At 38.7% G+C, this 17,662-nt stretch overlaps 1 protein-coding gene across 2 annotated transcripts in view; it reads left to right on the top strand.

The window, feature by feature from the left end:
• The window catches only part of LOC126886960 (dentin sialophosphoprotein), a 484,697-nt gene that overhangs the window by 408,341 nt on the left and 58,694 nt on the right, over nt 1–17,662 (top strand). For both annotated transcript variants that reach the window (XM_050654147.1, XM_050654148.1), the window contains exon 6: nt 16,845–16,960. In XM_050654147.1, the coding sequence (XP_050510104.1) occupies nt 16,845–16,960 (116 nt within the window). The remainder of the gene's footprint in view (nt 1–16,844; nt 16,961–17,662) is intronic.

The following is a 17,662-nucleotide window of genomic DNA, read 5'->3' as shown; positions in this document are numbered from 1 at the left end:
GCGTTAGAGACTTCATAGTAAATCACAAGGGAAAACCAGGAAAAACCCTGTGATGGAAAAATATCAATACCATATATAAAAGGACTATCCGAGAAACTTAAAACAATAGGAAATAAATTCAACATTTCAACAACATTCAAAACAACAAACACATTGAGATCTATTCTATCTAAAACTAAACCTAACAATGATCAAGAAAGAACAAAGAATTGCATTTATAAAATACCTTGTGAATGCGAACAATTTTATTTAGGTGAGACATCAAGACCATTAGACGTTAGAATAAGTGAACATCAATCTTATATTAAAAATAGAGAATTTGAGAGATCTCAAATATGTCAATACGCATGGGATAATGAACATAGAGTTCAGTGGAGAGATTCAAGTATAGTCCTGAAAGAATCAGATAGTAAAAAGAGAAAAATCAAAGAAGCGGCTCTAATTGTGCTAAATGAAACCAATTGTGTCGCAAATTCCTCGGTAGAATGCAGTAGGATGTGGTTACCCATACTGAAAGAGGAAGTCAATAGAAAGAAAATACCAAGATTAGTAAGTCAATAATATCGAGCTAGTACATATTTTATATTTTAGTATTACTTATATATCTAGTATTATTAATATTATTTATAATTTAAACATGTTACAAGTCAGAATTTGGTATTATTTTTTGAGAGTAAATTAATGTAAGACCAAATACTTACGATGTCGGGATAGTATCACAGGGTTTTTCCTGGTTTTCCCTTGTGATTTACTATGAAGTCTCTAACGCGAGAATTTTACTGTCGTTGCATTTGGTTGTCTTTTTAAAGACAGATCACATGCTATAATTTTTTATAACGGATATTCTTGAGTTGGGGTTGATTTCATGTAATCGAATGAACTATCTTTCAGTAAGTCGTCCCAGGAACGCAACTCATAAATATTGGCAATATCATTTTAAAGTCTTCTACTTTAAAATGTATAATATATGTCTGAATTGCCAATATAAATGAGTGAGATTAAATAAATTATTAGAAGAATTTTTTTGCTTAGCAACAACACTTGTGTTTATAAAAAAAAAAAAAAAAAAAAAAAAAAAAAAAAAAAAAAAAAAAAAAAAAAAAAAAAAAAAAAAAAATGAATAACCATTTTCAATTTCGTTGCAAAACGAAAATACAGCCGAACCATATTCCAGTCCAATCAGAGAGTGCTGCAAGCACCTCTACCGGTTTCGAAACTTATTAGTCTCTCATCAGGAGGCACATATGCTGCTCTCCCTGATCCAACCAAAACAAACCCCAGCGTGCAGTCCCGAATTGCAACGAACGAAATGGCATAGATGCCCTAGCGGCAACTGCTAACAAAAGACTAAGTTTTCACTCTAATGGCATATAACATATCCCACCAGAATGAAAACAATGGGAACCTTCTCTGGTTACACCTCCGAGGCTTCTACAATTTGCAAGCCATACGGATGCTGAGACTAAGGAAGATGAGGGAATTCTACAATTTACAATTCACGTCACATCTGCTCAGCGCGGTAAAGTTCCAACGAGATTGGTTCCCTTCATACTCCACACAGAGTAAATGTAAATAAAAAAAAAAAAAAAAATGAATAACCATTTTCAATTTCGTTGCAAAACGAAAATACAGCCGAACCATATTCCAGTCCAATCAGAGAGTGCTGCAAGCACCTCTACCGGTTTCGAAACTTATTAGTCTCTCATCAGGAGGCACATATGCTGCTCTCCCTGATCCAACCAAAACAAACCCCAGCGTGCAGTCCCGAATTGCAACGAACGAAATGGCATAGATGCCCTAGCGGCAACTGCTAACAAAAGACTAAGTTTTCACTCTAATGGCATATAACATATCCCACCAGAATGAAAACAATGGGAACCTTCTCTGGTTACACCTCCGAGGCTTCTACAATTTGCAAGCCATACGGATGCTGAGACTAAGGAAGATGAGGGAATTCTACAATTTACAATTCACGTCACATCTGCTCAGCGCGGTAAAGTTCCAACGAGATTGGTTCCCTTCATACTCCACACAGAGTAAATGTAAATAAAAAAAAAAAAAAATGAATAACCATTTTCAATTTCGTTGCAAAACGAAAATACAGCCGAACCATATTCCAGTCCAATCAGAGAGTGCTGCAAGCACCTCTACCGGTTTCGAAACTTATTAGTCTCTCATCAGGAGGCACATATGCTGCTCTCCCTGATCCAACCAAAACAAACCCCAGCGTGCAGTCCCGAATTGCAACGAACGAAATGGCATAGATGCCCTAGCGGCAACTGCTAACAAAAGACTAAGTTTTCACTCTAATGGCATATAACATATCCCACCAGAATGAAAACAATGGGAACCTTCTCTGGTTACACCTCCGAGGCTTCTACAATTTGCAAGCCATACGGATGCTGAGACTAAGGAAGATGAGGGAATTCTACAATTTACAATTCACGTCACATCTGCTCAGCGCGGTAAAGTTCCAACGAGATTGGTTCCCTTCATACTCCACACAGAGTAAATGTAAATAAAAAAAAAAAAAAAAAAAAAAAAATGAATAACCATTTTCAATTTCGTTGCAAAACGAAAATACAGCCGAACCATATTCCAGTCCAATCAGAGAGTGCTGCAAGCACCTCTACCGGTTTCGAAACTTATTAGTCTCTCATCAGGAGGCACATATGCTGCTCTCCCTGATCCAACCAAAACAAACCCCAGCGTGCAGTCCCGAATTGCAACGAACGAAATGGCATAGATGCCCTAGCGGCAACTGCTAACAAAAGACTAAGTTTTCACTCTAATGGCATATAACATATCCCACCAGAATGAAAACAATGGGAACCTTCTCTGGTTACACCTCCGAGGCTTCTACAATTTGCAAGCCATACGGATGCTGAGACTAAGGAAGATGAGGGAATTCTACAATTTACAATTCACGTCACATCTGCTCAGCGCGGTAAAGTTCCAACGAGATTGGTTCCCTTCATACTCCACACAGAGTAAATGTAAATAAAAAAAAAAAAATGAATAACCATTTTCAATTTCGTTGCAAAACGAAAATACAGCCGAACCATATTCCAGTCCAATCAGAGAGTGCTGCAAGCACCTCTACCGGTTTCGAAACTTATTAGTCTCTCATCAGGAGGCACATATGCTGCTCTCCCTGATCCAACCAAAACAAACCCCAGCGTGCAGTCCCGAATTGCAACGAACGAAATGGCATAGATGCCCTAGCGGCAACTGCTAACAAAAGACTAAGTTTTCACTCTAATGGCATATAACATATCCCACCAGAATGAAAACAATGGGAACCTTCTCTGGTTACACCTCCGAGGCTTCTACAATTTGCAAGCCATACGGATGCTGAGACTAAGGAAGATGAGGGAATTCTACAATTTACAATTCACGTCACATCTGCTCAGCGCGGTAAAGTTCCAACGAGATTGGTTCCCTTCATACTCCACACAGAGTAAATGTAAATAAAAAAAAAAAAAAAAAAAAAAATGAATAACCATTTTCAATTTCGTTGCAAAACGAAAATACAGCCGAACCATATTCCAGTCCAATCAGAGAGTGCTGCAAGCACCTCTACCGGTTTCGAAACTTATTAGTCTCTCATCAGGAGGCACATATGCTGCTCTCCCTGATCCAACCAAAACAAACCCCAGCGTGCAGTCCCGAATTGCAACGAACGAAATGGCATAGATGCCCTAGCGGCAACTGCTAACAAAAGACTAAGTTTTCACTCTAATGGCATATAACATATCCCACCAGAATGAAAACAATGGGAACCTTCTCTGGTTACACCTCCGAGGCTTCTACAATTTGCAAGCCATACGGATGCTGAGACTAAGGAAGATGAGGGAATTCTACAATTTACAATTCACGTCACATCTGCTCAGCGCGGTAAAGTTCCAACGAGATTGGTTCCCTTCATACTCCACACAGAGTAAATGTAAATAAAAAAAAAAAAAAAAAAAATGAATAACCATTTTCAATTTCGTTGCAAAACGAAAATACAGCCGAACCATATTCCAGTCCAATCAGAGAGTGCTGCAAGCACCTCTACCGGTTTCGAAACTTATTAGTCTCTCATCAGGAGGCACATATGCTGCTCTCCCTGATCCAACCAAAACAAACCCCAGCGTGCAGTCCCGAATTGCAACGAACGAAATGGCATAGATGCCCTAGCGGCAACTGCTAACAAAAGACTAAGTTTTCACTCTAATGGCATATAACATATCCCACCAGAATGAAAACAATGGGAACCTTCTCTGGTTACACCTCCGAGGCTTCTACAATTTGCAAGCCATACGGATGCTGAGACTAAGGAAGATGAGGGAATTCTACAATTTACAATTCACGTCACATCTGCTCAGCGCGGTAAAGTTCCAACGAGATTGGTTCCCTTCATACTCCACACAGAGTAAATGTAAATAAAAAAAAAAAAAAAAATGAATAACCATTTTCAATTTCGTTGCAAAACGAAAATACAGCCGAACCATATTCCAGTCCAATCAGAGAGTGCTGCAAGCACCTCTACCGGTTTCGAAACTTATTAGTCTCTCATCAGGAGGCACATATGCTGCTCTCCCTGATCCAACCAAAACAAACCCCAGCGTGCAGTCCCGAATTGCAACGAACGAAATGGCATAGATGCCCTAGCGGCAACTGCTAACAAAAGACTAAGTTTTCACTCTAATGGCATATAACATATCCCACCAGAATGAAAACAATGGGAACCTTCTCTGGTTACACCTCCGAGGCTTCTACAATTTGCAAGCCATACGGATGCTGAGACTAAGGAAGATGAGGGAATTCTACAATTTACAATTCACGTCACATCTGCTCAGCGCGGTAAAGTTCCAACGAGATTGGTTCCCTTCATACTCCACACAGAGTAAATGTAAATAAAAAAATGAGAGACTAATAAGTTTCGAAACCGGTAGAGGTGCTTGCAGCACTCTCTGATTGGACTGGAATATGGTTCGGCTGTATTTTCGTTTTGCAACGAAATTGAAAATGGTTATTCATTTTTTTTTTTTTTTTATTTACATTTACTCTGTGTGGAGTATGAAGGGAACCAATCTCGTTGGAACTTTACCGCGCTGAGCAGATGTGACGTGAATTGTAAATTGTAGAATTCCCTCATCTTCCTTAGTCTCAGCATCCGTATGGCTTGCAAATTGTAGAAGCCTCGGAGGTGTAACCAGAGAAGGTTCCCATTGTTTTCATTCTGGTGGGATATGTTATATGCCATTAGAGTGAAAACTTAGTCTTTTGTTAGCAGTTGCCGCTAGGGCATCTATGCCATTTCGTTCGTTGCAATTCGGGACTGCACGCTGGGGTTTGTTTTGGTTGGATCAGGGAGAGCAGCATATGTGCCTCCTGATGAGAGACTAATAAGTTTCGAAACCGGTAGAGGTGCTTGCAGCACTCTCTGATTGGACTGGAATATGGTTCGGCTGTATTTTCGTTTTGCAACGAAATTGAAAATGGTTATTCATTTTTTTTTTTTTATTTACATTTACTCTGTGTGGAGTATGAAGGGAACCAATCTCGTTGGAACTTTACCGCGCTGAGCAGATGTGACGTGAATTGTAAATTGTAGAATTCCCTCATCTTCCTTAGTCTCAGCATCCGTATGGCTTGCAAATTGTAGAAGCCTCGGAGGTGTAACCAGAGAAGGTTCCCATTGTTTTCATTCTGGTGGGATATGTTATATGCCATTAGAGTGAAAACTTAGTCTTTTGTTAGCAGTTGCCGCTAGGGCATCTATGCCATTTCGTTCGTTGCAATTCGGGACTGCACGCTGGGGTTTGTTTTGGTTGGATCAGGGAGAGCAGCATATGTGCCTCCTGATGAGAGACTAATAAGTTTCGAAACCGGTAGAGGTGCTTGCAGCACTCTCTGATTGGACTGGAATATGGTTCGGCTGTATTTTCGTTTTGCAACGAAATTGAAAATGGTTATTCATTTTTTTTTTTTTTTTTTTTTATTTACATTTACTCTGTGTGGAGTATGAAGGGAACCAATCTCGTTGGAACTTTACCGCGCTGAGCAGATGTGACGTGAATTGTAAATTGTAGAATTCCCTCATCTTCCTTAGTCTCAGCATCCGTATGGCTTGCAAATTGTAGAAGCCTCGGAGGTGTAACCAGAGAAGGTTCCCATTGTTTTCATTCTGGTGGGATATGTTATATGCCATTAGAGTGAAAACTTAGTCTTTTGTTAGCAGTTGCCGCTAGGGCATCTATGCCATTTCGTTCGTTGCAATTCGGGACTGCACGCTGGGGTTTGTTTTGGTTGGATCAGGGAGAGCAGCATATGTGCCTCCTGATGAGAGACTAATAAGTTTCGAAACCGGTAGAGGTGCTTGCAGCACTCTCTGATTGGACTGGAATATGGTTCGGCTGTATTTTCGTTTTGCAACGAAATTGAAAATGGTTATTCATTTTTTTTTTTTTTTTTTTTTTTTTATTTACATTTACTCTGTGTGGAGTATGAAGGGAACCAATCTCGTTGGAACTTTACCGCGCTGAGCAGATGTGACGTGAATTGTAAATTGTAGAATTCCCTCATCTTCCTTAGTCTCAGCATCCGTATGGCTTGCAAATTGTAGAAGCCTCGGAGGTGTAACCAGAGAAGGTTCCCATTGTTTTCATTCTGGTGGGATATGTTATATGCCATTAGAGTGAAAACTTAGTCTTTTGTTAGCAGTTGCCGCTAGGGCATCTATGCCATTTCGTTCGTTGCAATTCGGGACTGCACGCTGGGGTTTGTTTTGGTTGGATCAGGGAGAGCAGCATATGTGCCTCCTGATGAGAGACTAATAAGTTTCGAAACCGGTAGAGGTGCTTGCAGCACTCTCTGATTGGACTGGAATATGGTTCGGCTGTATTTTCGTTTTGCAACGAAATTGAAAATGGTTATTCATTTTTTTTTTTTTTTTTTTATTTACATTTACTCTGTGTGGAGTATGAAGGGAACCAATCTCGTTGGAACTTTACCGCGCTGAGCAGATGTGACGTGAATTGTAAATTGTAGAATTCCCTCATCTTCCTTAGTCTCAGCATCCGTATGGCTTGCAAATTGTAGAAGCCTCGGAGGTGTAACCAGAGAAGGTTCCCATTGTTTTCATTCTGGTGGGATATGTTATATGCCATTAGAGTGAAAACTTAGTCTTTTGTTAGCAGTTGCCGCTAGGGCATCTATGCCATTTCGTTCGTTGCAATTCGGGACTGCACGCTGGGGTTTGTTTTGGTTGGATCAGGGAGAGCAGCATATGTGCCTCCTGATGAGAGACTAATAAGTTTCGAAACCGGTAGAGGTGCTTGCAGCACTCTCTGATTGGACTGGAATATGGTTCGGCTGTATTTTCGTTTTGCAACGAAATTGAAAATGGTTATTCATTTTTTTTTTTTTTTTTTTTTTTATTTACATTTACTCTGTGTGGAGTATGAAGGGAACCAATCTCGTTGGAACTTTACCGCGCTGAGCAGATGTGACGTGAATTGTAAATTGTAGAATTCCCTCATCTTCCTTAGTCTCAGCATCCGTATGGCTTGCAAATTGTAGAAGCCTCGGAGGTGTAACCAGAGAAGGTTCCCATTGTTTTCATTCTGGTGGGATATGTTATATGCCATTAGAGTGAAAACTTAGTCTTTTGTTAGCAGTTGCCGCTAGGGCATCTATGCCATTTCGTTCGTTGCAATTCGGGACTGCACGCTGGGGTTTGTTTTGGTTGGATCAGGGAGAGCAGCATATGTGCCTCCTGATGAGAGACTAATAAGTTTCGAAACCGGTAGAGGTGCTTGCAGCACTCTCTGATTGGACTGGAATATGGTTCGGCTGTATTTTCGTTTTGCAACGAAATTGAAAATGGTTATTCATTTTTTTTTTTTTTTTTTTTTTTTTTATTTACATTTACTCTGTGTGGAGTATGAAGGGAACCAATCTCGTTGGAACTTTACCGCGCTGAGCAGATGTGACGTGAATTGTAAATTGTAGAATTCCCTCATCTTCCTTAGTCTCAGCATCCGTATGGCTTGCAAATTGTAGAAGCCTCGGAGGTGTAACCAGAGAAGGTTCCCATTGTTTTCATTCTGGTGGGATATGTTATATGCCATTAGAGTGAAAACTTAGTCTTTTGTTAGCAGTTGCCGCTAGGGCATCTATGCCATTTCGTTCGTTGCAATTCGGGACTGCACGCTGGGGTTTGTTTTGGTTGGATCAGGGAGAGCAGCATATGTGCCTCCTGATGAGAGACTAATAAGTTTCGAAACCGGTAGAGGTGCTTGCAGCACTCTCTGATTGGACTGGAATATGGTTCGGCTGTATTTTCGTTTTGCAACGAAATTGAAAATGGTTATTCATTTTTTTTTTTTTTTTTTTATTTACATTTACTCTGTGTGGAGTATGAAGGGAACCAATCTCGTTGGAACTTTACCGCGCTGAGCAGATGTGACGTGAATTGTAAATTGTAGAATTCCCTCATCTTCCTTAGTCTCAGCATCCGTATGGCTTGCAAATTGTAGAAGCCTCGGAGGTGTAACCAGAGAAGGTTCCCATTGTTTTCATTCTGGTGGGATATGTTATATGCCATTAGAGTGAAAACTTAGTCTTTTGTTAGCAGTTGCCGCTAGGGCATCTATGCCATTTCGTTCGTTGCAATTCGGGACTGCACGCTGGGGTTTGTTTTGGTTGGATCAGGGAGAGCAGCATATGTGCCTCCTGATGAGAGACTAATAAGTTTCGAAACCGGTAGAGGTGCTTGCAGCACTCTCTGATTGGACTGGAATATGGTTCGGCTGTATTTTCGTTTTGCAACGAAATTGAAAATGGTTATTCATTTTTTTTTTTTTTTTTTATTTACATTTACTCTGTGTGGAGTATGAAGGGAACCAATCTCGTTGGAACTTTACCGCGCTGAGCAGATGTGACGTGAATTGTAAATTGTAGAATTCCCTCATCTTCCTTAGTCTCAGCATCCGTATGGCTTGCAAATTGTAGAAGCCTCGGAGGTGTAACCAGAGAAGGTTCCCATTGTTTTCATTCTGGTGGGATATGTTATATGCCATTAGAGTGAAAACTTAGTCTTTTGTTAGCAGTTGCCGCTAGGGCATCTATGCCATTTCGTTCGTTGCAATTCGGGACTGCACGCTGGGGTTTGTTTTGGTTGGATCAGGGAGAGCAGCATATGTGCCTCCTGATGAGAGACTAATAAGTTTCGAAACCGGTAGAGGTGCTTGCAGCACTCTCTGATTGGACTGGAATATGGTTCGGCTGTATTTTCGTTTTGCAACGAAATTGAAAATGGTTATTCATTTTTTTTTTTTTATTTACATTTACTCTGTGTGGAGTATGAAGGGAACCAATCTCGTTGGAACTTTACCGCGCTGAGCAGATGTGACGTGAATTGTAAATTGTAGAATTCCCTCATCTTCCTTAGTCTCAGCATCCGTATGGCTTGCAAATTGTAGAAGCCTCGGAGGTGTAACCAGAGAAGGTTCCCATTGTTTTCATTCTGGTGGGATATGTTATATGCCATTAGAGTGAAAACTTAGTCTTTTGTTAGCAGTTGCCGCTAGGGCATCTATGCCATTTCGTTCGTTGCAATTCGGGACTGCACGCTGGGGTTTGTTTTGGTTGGATCAGGGAGAGCAGCATATGTGCCTCCTGATGAGAGACTAATAAGTTTCGAAACCGGTAGAGGTGCTTGCAGCACTCTCTGATTGGACTGGAATATGGTTCGGCTGTATTTTCGTTTTGCAACGAAATTGAAAATGGTTATTCATTTTTTTTTTTTATTTACATTTACTCTGTGTGGAGTATGAAGGGAACCAATCTCGTTGGAACTTTACCGCGCTGAGCAGATGTGACGTGAATTGTAAATTGTAGAATTCCCTCATCTTCCTTAGTCTCAGCATCCGTATGGCTTGCAAATTGTAGAAGCCTCGGAGGTGTAACCAGAGAAGGTTCCCATTGTTTTCATTCTGGTGGGATATGTTATATGCCATTAGAGTGAAAACTTAGTCTTTTGTTAGCAGTTGCCGCTAGGGCATCTATGCCATTTCGTTCGTTGCAATTCGGGACTGCACGCTGGGGTTTGTTTTGGTTGGATCAGGGAGAGCAGCATATGTGCCTCCTGATGAGAGACTAATAAGTTTCGAAACCGGTAGAGGTGCTTGCAGCACTCTCTGATTGGACTGGAATATGGTTCGGCTGTATTTTCGTTTTGCAACGAAATTGAAAATGGTTATTCATTTTTTTTTTTATTTACATTTACTCTGTGTGGAGTATGAAGGGAACCAATCTCGTTGGAACTTTACCGCGCTGAGCAGATGTGACGTGAATTGTAAATTGTAGAATTCCCTCATCTTCCTTAGTCTCAGCATCCGTATGGCTTGCAAATTGTAGAAGCCTCGGAGGTGTAACCAGAGAAGGTTCCCATTGTTTTCATTCTGGTGGGATATGTTATATGCCATTAGAGTGAAAACTTAGTCACTTGTGTTTATTTTAGTAATATTTTGTATTTTGACAACGGCACCCGATTTGGGCGTCGAAACGTTAATAAAATCATTTTTTTCATTTTAATTGTGGCTTATTTCTATAAATATTTAATCAAAAATTATAAATTTATATGTGGTGTTGTTCTTTGGCACTTGGCTATTTCATATAAATTCAGTCCCGAAGAGTTGTAACATATAACTATAAATTTGTCAGATTGTGTAAAAATGTTGTCAGAAACTACAAAAAAAATGAAAAGTTACAGACAATCTGGCTAAGACCAAATGAAAATTATTGTTAATGGAATTGCAGAAAATCTTGATATAAGTTCCGAATTTCCAGCTGAAAATGTAATTCGAGCCAGGAGAAAAAATCGCAAATTTGATTACGAAAAATCTGTGGATGAATTCTTAGCGGAGGAAGATAAATTTAAAATAAATAATGTTTCATCTATATTTTAGACATTGCCATTAATTCTTTGAATGGCCGATTTGCGCTTCTAGAAACTCATAATTAAAATAAATATTTTAAATTTTTATTTTTAATGGAGGAATATAGATGATAAAACACTAGAAAAATATTGTATGAATCTTCATTCGATACTTTCAATATAAAAAGAATAAGAATCATATATAGAGTCAAATAATATTCTAGAAAAATTGCGTGATATATCTCTATCTATACCGTAGTCCATGAAAACTTTTTTAAGGTTTGGAGATTTTGAACTGTTTGTGCCAAAATAACCTAATTTTGAAGGGCATTAAAGAAGGGCAAAATTGTAATTTTTGTAAATGTTATTTAATGTTAATACATATTTCATTTAATTTAAGTAGGTTTTGTCTTCAAAATATAAGTTGTCCTTCATTTTGTGTAGGTTCATTTAATAAAAATAAAAGTTAAGTTTCAATCATACGTAAGGGGCGGCATTTCGATGACTTGCATCATATTGAAAAGATGTACCGCACGGCTCTGACCATACTGTATGTTCTCTCAGAGATACTCCTAACACAGCATGTTCGATGTGCCTCTGTGTCGTGACAATCTATTGACTGATAACTCTGTGTCACGGTCTCCATTCCATAGGTCATAAATGGTAGAATGAAACTGTTCATTACCCTTTTTAGTAAAAGGGCTAGGACAGTTCTGGCCATTTGGTGGAGGTGCCCCATGTTATTTCTTATGGAAAAACGAATAAAATCGCTAAGGTCCATTCTGGTCATTTTTGTCTTGTTTTGTGGTGGAGGCGTGACCGCTCGTCGGATCGTGACGTGTGAGGGTTCGTTGGAAAGCGGAGGGGGTAACAAATATGCTAACACAGAAAACAAAGATGACGGCAGGTCCAAAACTGCATTACAGCATATCTCCGTTGTTATTGGTCCGATAGTCGCGCAAGTGGTCTCGTTGGAAAGAGGGGGGCTTAAATAATATGCTACCAAAAAACGATCACAAAGATATTGCCAAAACGGCATTACAGCATATCTCCGTTGTTATTGGACCTATTTTAACGTGTGAGGTGTCAAATTAATGGAGGATTAGATTTCGTCTATCATAGTTCATCAAATCGTAAAACAAATCGCCTTTTCATGTTCCCTATCGATTACAACCTTCAACTATGTCCAATCCATCTAGCACATAGCTGTTATCGTAGAAAAAAACACTCCTTCAGTCTGCACTATTATTCTGAATATGCATATCATTTTTATGAAAATTACCGAATAAATATTTTCGCATTTCGCAGCCGTCAATTCTTCTTCATTGTGTCGAGCCTTCTTCTTCTTCTTTTTCGTTTGTCATGTTGCTGTCAATTCTTCTTATACCTAGGCCACATACTGAGACAATATGCTCAACAGATTACGAAAAAGCTCTTCGTGCCTAACATTCCTACAACAAGGCTATTACATCGTATCGTTGCTGTTATCGGTTCGATTTTGACGTATGAGGCGTCAAATACACAAACCCACCGTCCACTACTCGACATGTGGCTACCCATTATTGTTCTTTTAAATAAATGTCCGCTTTTCTAGAAAGAACTTTAATTCTTTCGTCTATAAGTAATTTTTGATCAACCCCGTATATACAATTACTAATATTTCGCCTCATACGTCAAAATCGAACCGATAACAGCGAAGATACGATGTAATAGCCTTTTGGCAATCACAGTAGAGTGTAACAGCAATGTGTGGTATACTGTTGTAGGACTGGTAGGCCGAAGAGCTATTTCGTAATCTGTTGAGCATATTGTCTCAGTATGTGGCCTAGGTATAAGAAGAATTGACAGCAACATGACAAACGAAGAAGAAGAAAAAGAAGGCTCGACACAATGAAGAAGAATTGACGGCTGCGAAATGCGAAAATATTTATTCAGTATTTTCATAAAAATGATATGCATATTCAGAATAATAGTGCAGACTGAAGGAGTGTTTTTTTCTACGATGACAAATATGTACTGGATGGATTGGATATAGTTAAAGGTTGTAATCGATAGGGATCATGCAAAGGCGATTTGTTTGACGATTTGATGAACTGTGATAGACAAAATCTAATCCCCCATTAATTTGACACCTCACACGGTAAAATAGGCCCAATAACAACGGAGATATGCTGTAATGCCGTTTTGGCAATATCTCTGTGATTGTTTTTATTTTTTGTTAGCATATTATTTAAGCCCTCCTCTTTCCAACGAGAACACTTGCGCGACGATCGGACCAATAACAACGGAGATATGCTGTAATCCCGTTTTGGCACTACCGCCATCTTTGTTATTGTGTTAGCATATTCGTTACCCCCTCCCCTTTCCAACGAGCCCTTACACGTCACGATCCGACGAGCGGTCGCGCCTCCACCACAAAACGAGGCAAAAATGACCAGAATGGACCTTAGCGATTTTATTCGTTTTCCCATAAGAAATAACATGGGGCGCCTCCACCAAATGGCCAGAACTGTCCTAGCCCTTTTACTCTTTTCATTAGATAGATTTGATATATTTTTGTTTTTCAACACATCACTGAGTCTTCCTACTGTTGCTCAAGTCATTCGTATTCTTCTAGTTATCTCTGCCGTTCGATTCTGTTTGCCTAGTTTGATCGTGTGACCTCTGTATGTATATAGGTATATATGTAATTATGTATATACTCTTCGACACTTTCGATTGCACTTCCATCTAAATCGACTGTGACATTTTGATTTGTCAATACTTTTGTTTTGTTTTTTGTACTGCAGCATCCATATGACTTGCAAATTATAGAAGTCTTGGAGGTGTTACCATGAAAATGTACCAATAAGTTTTCAATTTAAAAATCTTTTAGTGATTTTTAATATTTTTCAATATTATTAATTTACTATTAGGATTGAAAACTTGCTTCGTCTTTCAATTGCCAGATGGCCTAGCCACCTATTATCATCCATTTGGTTGCGATGTGTGGGAAAACCTCTCGATGCAATTTAGTTGGATTATGGAGAACAGTACCTACGTTTCTTCTGATGAAGCTCCAATAAGAGCAGAAAATCGCGGTTAAAGGAACTGGACTGCACTCCGTATTCTAATTAAAAAGTAAGATTGGTTTGCCTTCGCATCGCAACCGAATAAAAATGGTACACATTTTTATTTTATTTTCGTATTACTCCGTAGAGTAACCAGGTGCATCTTTCAGTTGGAATTTTGCCGGCTGCAGACGGGGGATGTGAATTGCAAAGTGTAGAATTCCTTCCCTCTCGTCTTCACTGCAGCATCCATATGACTTGCAAATTATAGAAGTCTTGGAGGTGTTACCATGAAAATGTACCAATAAGTTTTCAATTTAAAAATCTTTTAGTGATTTTTAATATTTTTCAATATTATTAATTTACTATTAGAATTGAAAACTTGCTTCGTCTTTCAATTGCCAGATGGCGCTAGCCACCTATTATCATCCATTTGCTTGCGATGTGTGGGAAAACCTCTCGATGCAATTTAGTTGGATTATGGAGAACAGTACCTACGTTTCTTCTGATGAAGCTCCAATAAGAGTAGAAAATCGCGGTTAAAGGAACTGGACTGCACTCCGTATTCTAATTAAAAAGTAAGATTGGTTTGCCTTCGCATCGCAACCGAATAAAAATGGTACACATTTTTATTTTATTTTCGTATTACTCCGTAGAGTAACCAGGTGCATCTTTCAGTTGGAATTTTGCCGGCTGCAGACGGGGGATGTGAATTGCAAAGTGTAGAATTCCTTCCCTCTCGTCTTCACTGCAGCATCCATATGACTTGCAAATTATAGAAGTCTTGGAGGTGTTACCATGAAAATGTACCAATAAGTTTTCAATTTAAAAATCTTTTAGTGATTTTTAATATTTTTCAATATTATTAATTTACTATTAGGATTGAAAACTTGCTTCGTCTTTCAATTGCCAGATGGCGCTAGCCACCTATTATCATCCATTTGGTTGCGATGTGTGGGAAAACCTCTCGATGCAATTTAGTTGGATTATGGAGAACAGTACCTACGTTTCTTCTGATGAAGCTCCAATAAGAGCAGAAAATCGCGGTTAAAGGAACTGGACTGCACTCCGTATTCTAATTAAAAAGTAAGATTGGTTTGCCTTCGCATCGCAACCGAATAAAAATGGTACACATTTTTATTTTATTTTCGTATTCTTCCGTAGAGTAACCAGGTGCATCTTTCAGTTGGAATTTTGCCGGCTGCAGACGGGGGATGTGAATTGCAAAGTGTAGAATTCCTTCCCTCTCGTCTTCACTGCAGCATCCATATGACTTGCAAATTATAGAAATCTTGGAGGTGTTACCATGAAAATGTACCAATAAGTTTTCAATTTAAAAATCTTTTAGTGATTTTTAATATTTTTCAATATTATTAATTTACTATTAGGATTGAAAACTTGCTTCGTCTTTCAATTGCCAGATGGCGCTAGCCACCTATTATCATCCATTTGGTTGCGATGTGTGGGAAAACCTCTCGATGCAATTTAGTTGGATTATGGAGAACAGTACCTACGTTTCTTCTGATGAAGCTCCAATAAGAGCAGAAAATCGCGGTTAAAGGAACTGGACTTCACTCCGTATTCTAATTAAAAAGTAAGATTGGTTTGCCTTCGCATCGCAACCGAATAAAAATGGTACACATTTTTATTTTATTTTCGTATTACTCCGTAGAGTAACCAGGTGCATCTTTCAGTTGGAATTTTGCCGGCTGCAGACGGGGGATGTGAATTGCAAAGTGTAGAATTCCTTCCCTCTCGTCTTCACTGCAGCATCCATATGACTTGCAAATTATAGAAGTCTTGGAGGTGTTACCGTGAAAATGTACCAATAAGTTTTCAATTTAAAAATCTTTTAGTGATTTTTAATATTTTTCAATATTATTTTTTTTTATTAGTTTTATTTAAATCCATTTTTATACCGATTTTCTCAGATTCTTGTTTAAGTTCCTTTAGCATGTAGATTAGATTCGGTGTATTGTTGCTTATGAGTACTATGTCATCGACGAATCTTAGATGACTTAAAAATCTGCCATTCTTTAACTTTTTAGTGGCAAAAGTTTAACCTTTTGAACAATCTTCTAATGCAGGAGTAAATAATTTTGGAGAGATAGTGTCTTCCTCTCTAACTCCTTACTTCGTTCTTATTTTGTTTGTTGTTAGACCTTCTGCTACATTTGTATGCATAATTGCATTGTCTTGTATGTATTTTAGAAGTATTCAATATCTGGAAACAATCCTTATGTTATTCATTCCTTCTAATACGGCCCTCAGTTTCATGGAACGGAATAGCTTATTGTAATCCACAAATTCCAAATGAAAAAGTTCATTATATTTTTGAGTTATTTGTGGAAAACCCAGTTAAAAGGGTTTTTATTTTTGTTGACAAATGAACATATTCACTCGCAAATAACTCGAATAGTATTGACTTAGTGAAATAACTCTATAGAACAAAAGTTACTTACTTATAAGTAGTCAATTTATCCACTTCTGGACTTATTTTGACCGTATGTTTTTCGCCCCCGAGAATGGGTGGTACTCACCCCTAGCACAAAAGTACACATCAGCACAATATCACTATTTTTCTTTGACATGTTAGCTAGTATGGCAAATTTCATGTGAAACCAAGCGGATTTGCAATATTTTACCGCATGTGAATGGACTAAAAGAGCTTAATCCTTGCGGTGGAATTAATTTGGTGATTTCAGTTTAGAGCTTTAGAGTTTAGGGTTCCATTAACAATTAGGTTTCCGTCGACTTCAAAGTTTAAGAACTGCTATTATAAAAAATATATACCTAAAGTAGTGATCATATTTACATACAAATTATTTATTTATCAGAGAAGTAACATGGTATTATTTCTTTAGTGAGCAATGAGGATCCTGGTAGTAACAACGATAGTGACGAAGAAGAAGTAAGTGAAGAAAGTACTAGTTCCAGTGATTCGGACAATACAACGTCAGAAGAAAGTAGTGAAGGTCAGGTAAGTTGACAACGTAGTTTTGTATCTACTACTGTTACATACTTATTTACTCCGTGGCAATACAATTCTTCGTGGGGTTCAGCCGACTTGACAACATGTCTCCATTCCTCTCTGTCTTGAGCAATCACCATCGAGTTCTCCACGCCCAGCTTTAAGGTTTCCTGCTATATTATGTCACCACCGGAGTCGAGGTCGCCCACATGCTCTTTTTCCAATTGGAACTTTTTCCCGTAACAGCCTTGCTATTCTTTCGTCATAATGTCTTTTGGTTCATATAGTAGTGTAGTATAGTATGAAGTATTTTTTAAATTGACATGGTAATCGTATTTTTTCGAAATTGTCGCTCCATACCTCATTTTATTTTTGAGACCACCTTTTCGCTTTAAGGCGGGTTGACATTACTAGTGAATAACGAACGTGGCTCACGCTTACGTAGTTGGCCGGTGCTATACGTCTAATGTAAACAGATGTTCGTGCAGCACGATTGTCTCACGAATGGTCTACGCCACGCCACGATAGACATTAAACATGTTAAATATTTCACGCTCTAAAGACAGTCGTAGAGAGTTTGTATTTGATTAAGCACTTGCTTTTACCCTCAAAAATGAGCATCTGAATGAATAAAAGACCTATATATGTTAGTGAAAATTGTACGAAAGTGATCCTGTACTCTGGAATAATTCTGACGCAAGGTATAAAAAT

The sequence above is a fragment of the Diabrotica virgifera genome, chromosome 6 (genome assembly GCF_917563875.1).
Source record: "Diabrotica virgifera virgifera chromosome 6, PGI_DIABVI_V3a".
NCBI classification, from domain to species: domain Eukaryota; kingdom Metazoa; phylum Arthropoda; class Insecta; order Coleoptera; family Chrysomelidae; genus Diabrotica; species Diabrotica virgifera.
The sequence above is the reverse complement of the archived record's forward strand: the minus strand, read 5'-3'. Positions and strand labels throughout refer to the sequence as shown.